This window comes from Hordeum vulgare, chromosome 3H (assembly GCF_904849725.1).
Source record: "Hordeum vulgare subsp. vulgare chromosome 3H, MorexV3_pseudomolecules_assembly, whole genome shotgun sequence".
Taxonomy (NCBI): domain Eukaryota; kingdom Viridiplantae; phylum Streptophyta; class Magnoliopsida; order Poales; family Poaceae; genus Hordeum; species Hordeum vulgare.
This window is the reverse complement of record NC_058520.1, coordinates 112974322-112979992: the sequence shown is the minus strand read 5'-3', so window position 1 is coordinate 112979992 and position 5671 is coordinate 112974322. Positions and strand designations below refer to the sequence as shown.

At 52.0% G+C, this 5671-nt stretch overlaps 1 protein-coding gene across 1 annotated transcript; it reads right to left on the bottom strand.

Annotated features, from left to right (window-relative positions):
• Positions 1–2624: 2624 nt before the first annotated feature.
• On the bottom strand, positions 2625–4761 carry LOC123439636 (cationic amino acid transporter 5). Its single transcript, XM_045116325.1, has one exon. It carries the CDS (start codon positions 4601–4603, stop codon positions 2756–2758), a length of 1848 nt encoding a protein of 615 aa, XP_044972260.1. The 5' UTR covers positions 4604–4761; the 3' UTR covers positions 2625–2755.
• Between the last annotated feature and the right edge of the window lie 910 nt (positions 4762–5671).

Sequence of the window (5671 nt, the reverse complement as noted above, 5' to 3'; positions counted from 1 at the left end):
CATAGAACCCTCACATAAATCATGGGTGAGTGCACAAAGCGTAATGGACAATACTCACCATACCATGGGATCACTTGATCCCACTTGGTACATCTTCTACGCTTTGTGTGTTGATCAATTGAATCACTCTTTGGCTTTGTCTTGATCAACCTTGTATCTTGTATTCTCTCTTCATAAAGATGATGTCTTGAAGGTAAACATGAATGTTCACAATCTTCTTCTTGAAGACATGCTTGCAATAGTTTCAATTCTTGCATGACCAATCTTTGAATGATTCCTTCAATGGCACCTTGACCACATATAATTTCCTTGTTATACCTTGAAACCAACTTTTGGTCTTCAAGCAAGGTGTATGGATAAACCTTAAGGTATAACTCAAAGCAACCATTGGTCCATAGGGATTGCCATCGATTACCTAAGCCAAATATCGGGGCACCATGCTCTTTTAACTGCTTCCACTATGATGGTTGCATCTTTGGTATGACCTTGATACATTCCTCACAAAACTTTGAAGAAGTTTGTCCATTGCCAATGCATACAATCAATCGATCTGAGCATTCCTGGGAACCCTTTGGCCCCTCCAATAGACAATAACTTTTTTGTGTCCTACACATTTGGTTCTCTTCGATACTCTGCTCCAAACTTGGCACTAGTCTTCACGCATGTGCTCCCTCCCCAATCCGTAGCATCTTGCCAACAATATCTGCGGAAGTACCAAGTGCAAGCATTCTCAGAGCAGTCGTGCATTTTTTGCTTAGAGAGAAAGAAAGTTGGCCACATCAATTCCTTGTGAGCTTGAAGTGGTCATCGTGTGCCTCCACTCCCTCCATAATGCGCAAAAACAATAGTTTCTGCATGCAAAATGGCAACGAAACCATGGATCATCCGAAAAGTTGGGTTCGGAGTAAAATAGTTTTGTGCAGTAGCCGTGCTCCGGAGAACTTATCCTGGTTGATCACTCTTCTCCCTTTCATTGAACCCTTGAAGTTGAGAATATGCTCCACCCGGCCGGTCCATTTCCTCTTGCATGCTCATGGCATGATCATGTCTGCTTCTTCGTTTGAATACGATGAATCAAAGAAATCATCTTGAATCATCGTGAATCTGACGAAGCATCGGAATTCATCATTTTCCGTACAAATAAATCACAAAACCGTGTCAAACAATTCATTGAACACGTAAAGCACAAGGGGGCAGCCCGAGTGTTGCCAGACGTACCGCGGTGGTTTTCGGGCTGGCGACGATTTCCGCGGCAGCGAGCATGGGAGAGAGGGCTATTGTGTCGGTCCTGACGACGCCGGGGCTTGGAACGACCCTGGAGCAAGGATGGCGACGGAGCTGTGAGACGTCCGACACGGATAAGAAAGAAGAGAGGAGATGGCAAATGGATTTGATAGATCGAGGATGTTAATTTTGATGCAATTTATGGTGGGGTAGGTCTATCATGTCCAACGCGACGAAAGCACCCGATCATCCTTATATTCGTCTCATATTTGAATATATCCCTAATAATAAAGCACCTATTGCTTCTGCGTACGTCATTAAAATTGACTTCAAAATTCTCTAATATTACCCACCAATGCCATCTATAAGTTATAAAAAACATTTTGGAGGGAATTCTCGCATGGGCCGGCCCAAGCACACGGACCAGCTATGCTACGCTCTGCTTGCTGGAAAATAAACAGCACACCCATTTGGGCCAGCCCATGGACGGGGGACTGCTTTTTTAGTTTTTTAATTATTATTTATCTGTTCCTTTTTATTTTTTATAATTCAAATAAATCAGAAAAAAAATCGAAATTCAAAAAACAAATTACATAAATGTTTGATAAAACATAAAATGTTTGCGAATTCAAAAATTATTCGGGATTTTTGTAAAAATGCTTGCATATTAAAAAATCGTAATTTTGGAAAAAACATTCGTGAATAAAAAAAAGTCCATCATTTTTAGAAATTTCTTTAATGCAATTAAAAGAATGTTTGATAATTCAAAAAATGAATTATTCACCAATTGACAAGAAAATACTTGAAAACAGCTTGTAATATAAAATATTATTTGGAATTTTGAAAAAATGTTTCAACTTGTGAATTGTGAATAAAATTAAAAAAAGAAATATTTTCTTGCATTTGTGAACAAGTTTTTGAAATCATGCGATGAGATATGAACATAATATGGTCATCGTCATTGAAGATGGTGGTTTTTTTTTTCTCCCGTTGCAACGCACGGACCCTTTTGCTAGTTGAATATAAAGAGTGGGGAGTCAGCTCAGACGGTTGAGTCGCCCATTTATGTCGGGTTTTTTTTATCGGTAAAGAACAGGGTCGTCCGTCTAGATGTTTGAGTCGCGTGTGTGAGTTGGATTTTTTTTGCCGGGTGTTCGAGCCGGGTATGGGGTGCCCGGGTGTAGATAATGTTACAAAACAAAGATCAAGAAGGAATACGCATATTACAATTGTGTGAAGATAAAGATTCTTCTTCCATTCTTCATTTGGTGGTAAAAGTTACTCCCTCCGTTCCTAAATATAAGATCTTTTAGAGATTGCACTATGAATTACATACGGATGTACATAGACATATTTTAGAGTGTATATTCACTCATTTTGCTCCGTACGTAGTCTTCTAATGAAATCTTTAAAAGGTCTTATATTTAGGAACGGAGGGAGTACAAGTTTTCAGACAACGCATGGATCAAGCAGTGAGTACTGACTACCGGCCACGCATGGATCAGGACCGTCTGGCCGACTCCGGACATCTTCAGCGGCCACCGTCTCCCGCGCCAGCCTTCTCCACGTCGGCCGTCTTTGCCGTCGCCTTCTCACCGGCAGCTGCATCATCGGTGTCGCTGTAGTCTTTTAGCTCGTCTTCGCTGCACACATCATGGGCGACGTCGTACGTGGCGTGCAGCCCGACGAGAACGTAGTAGATGAGCATGATGGCGGTACAGACGCCGAAGCGGACGAAGGCCTGCGAGCCGAGGGAGCCCATGAGGAACAGGTTCGTGGCGATGGAGAGCGAGGGCAGCCACGGCACGAGCGGCACCCCCCACACCTTGGGCGCGCGCGCCGCCGGCACCATCAGCTGGATGCCGAGCGTCCCCAGCACCCACGCCGGCACCAGCACGACGTAGCCCTGCCACCTGTCGGGCGTCGTGCCCCAGTACGCCGCGATGCCCGCCGACGAGAAGATGATCACCAGCAGGAAGAACAGGAACCGCAGCGCGTGCGTCCGCGTCGTCACGCCCCTCACGTAGTACCGCCGGACGAGGAGCGCGGTGGCCATCATCATGAAGATGAAGAGCGTGCTGATGGAGAGCAGGCTGGAGAGCACGTCGAGGCTGGAGAAGAACCCGATGCAGCAGGCCGCGGCGGCGATGAGTATGTTGGCGTTCACCGGCGTGCCGGTCTTGGGGTGCACGAGCGCGAACACCGGCGGGATGATGTGGCTCCGCGCGATGTGCGTCGTGTACCGCGCCTGCCCCAGCGCGCCCACCAGCATCACCGTGGTCATCCCCTTGAGCGCGCCCAGAGCCACCACGTACTGCGCCCAGTGCATCCCCACGCTGCTGAACGCCACCGAGTAGGCGGCGCTCCTGTCGATCGCCGTGTACGGCTGCATCATGCTCAGCACCAGCGCCATCACGCAGTAGATGACCGTGATCACCGACATGGACCCCAGCAGCCCCAGCGGTATGTCCCTCGACGGGTTCTTAACCTCCTCCGCCATCGTCGCGATGTTGTCGAAGCCGCCGTACGCGAAGTACACGATCGCCGCCGCGCGGAACACGCCCGGCACGCCGTGCGGCATGAACGGGGTCAGGTTGCTCGGCTTGGCGTGGATGAATCCTGCCACGATGACGAACGCTATCACGACGACGTGTATCGCGGACGCGACCCAGTTGATCCGGGAAGTGCCCTTGGCGCTCAGGATGGCCATGGTGGCGGTGACCGCAATCACCACGACCGCGATGGGGTCAAGCTCGTTGTACCCCTCGTAGAGCGACGTCTGTATGCGCAGCGCGCTCGCCGGCTTGTTGATGAGGGACGCGAAGTAGGACGTCCAAGAGCGCGCCACCGCGGCCGTGCCGATGATGCTCTCGAGGATAAGGTTCGCAGCGGCGATGAAGGCCGCCACATCACCGAGCTCGACGCGGAGGTACGCGAACGAGCCTCCTGCCACGGGGATCTCGACGGCGAACTCAGTGTAGCAGAACACCGACAACATAGCGGAGAGGCCGGAGACGATATAGGATAGCACGATGGCGGGGCCGGCGTGGTCGTGCGCCTCCTGGCCAGTGAGCACGAAGATGCCGGCGCCGATGACGGAGCCGAAGCCGAACCACGTGAGGTCCCACCACGTGAGGCAGCGGCGCATCTCGTTCTCGCTGCGGCGCCGCATCGCGCCGAGCTCGATGGCGTCGGTGGAGCGGCCGCTGAAGCGGTCGCGGAGCCTCGCGGGGGTCGCGGCCAGCGCGGAGCGGTACGCGCTCCAGCTCGCGAACGATGGCTCCGGGAAGAAGTCGTCCCTGTGCCACCGCCAGTAGCTCCTGCCCTCGGCCGCCGGCTTGGGCGCGTACAGTTCCTGCGGCCTCTCCACGGGCGCCATGGCTTCGAGCTTCACTCCTCACCCTCACGCTTGGTTCGCGCCTTGGTGTGGACTGGAAATGGAGGAAGGAGTGTGGTGAGCTGCAGCTCCAGCCTCCAGCCGTGTAGATATGTGGCCCAAGCGTGGGTTCGTCAGTGAGTGAGCCAAACGTCTTCCTTTGTAGTCTTGCGCTCGACGAGTCCCTGTCTTCATTTGAGCTTGTGCATACTTGCATCGCATGAGCCATTTGGAATTATTGCTTTTCGTGTGACGCCGAGCGTTTCACGCAAGGCGGCGAGTCGTAGAACTTGTGTCACGGGTGCACTTAAGTCCCGCTACTTGCAAACCGAAAAAACCCGTCATAGAATTTGCGTTTCGGACTTATCTAGGTCACAACCGTCAGTTGGACCGGTCCGCTGCCCGGTTTTCTTCGTTCACGGTCATGCGAGGCTCACGTGTGAGGTAATTTTTGCACAGAAGACCCTGGTGATTAACGATGAGGGGCGTATTGCACATTTTACATCTGATAAAATCTGTTTTCCCCTTCCTCTGTTTTCCTTGCTCTGTTTGCTAGCTCCTCCCTCCAGATCCGAACTCGTGGTCGACGAAATGGGAGGCGGCGTGGGTGGCAGTGATGTGGCCTTTGTTGGAGGTGCAGGCGGCGCAACAACTGGAGGGAGTTCGTCCGCGTCTCGCATCCCGGACTCGCGGATCTTTCCCCAGAGGTGTGGCAGCGCAGTGAGCCGGAGATGCGGCCCGAACGCGGCCGCGTTCTCATCGCTCGCCCTTCTGGCATGGCGGCGCTCGAGCGGGCGTTCCTGGGGCATGCATTGTATGCCGTCATCATCGGGCAGCCACGGACGAAGGTGACGCCGGAGGCACTCGCCGCGGCGGTAGAGTTCGAGTGTGGCATCCTGCCGTCGCAGATGACAGTGGAGGTAACCGGGCCACCATTCCACTTCTTTTTGCGGTTCCATTCAGTGGAGGATTGCACTCGTGTGGTGTACGCATCGGAACAGCTGCGCTGCGGCGGAAGCAGGATTGGTTTTCAGAGGTGGTCAAGCTGGTCGCGTGGCAAGCCGTCGCAGC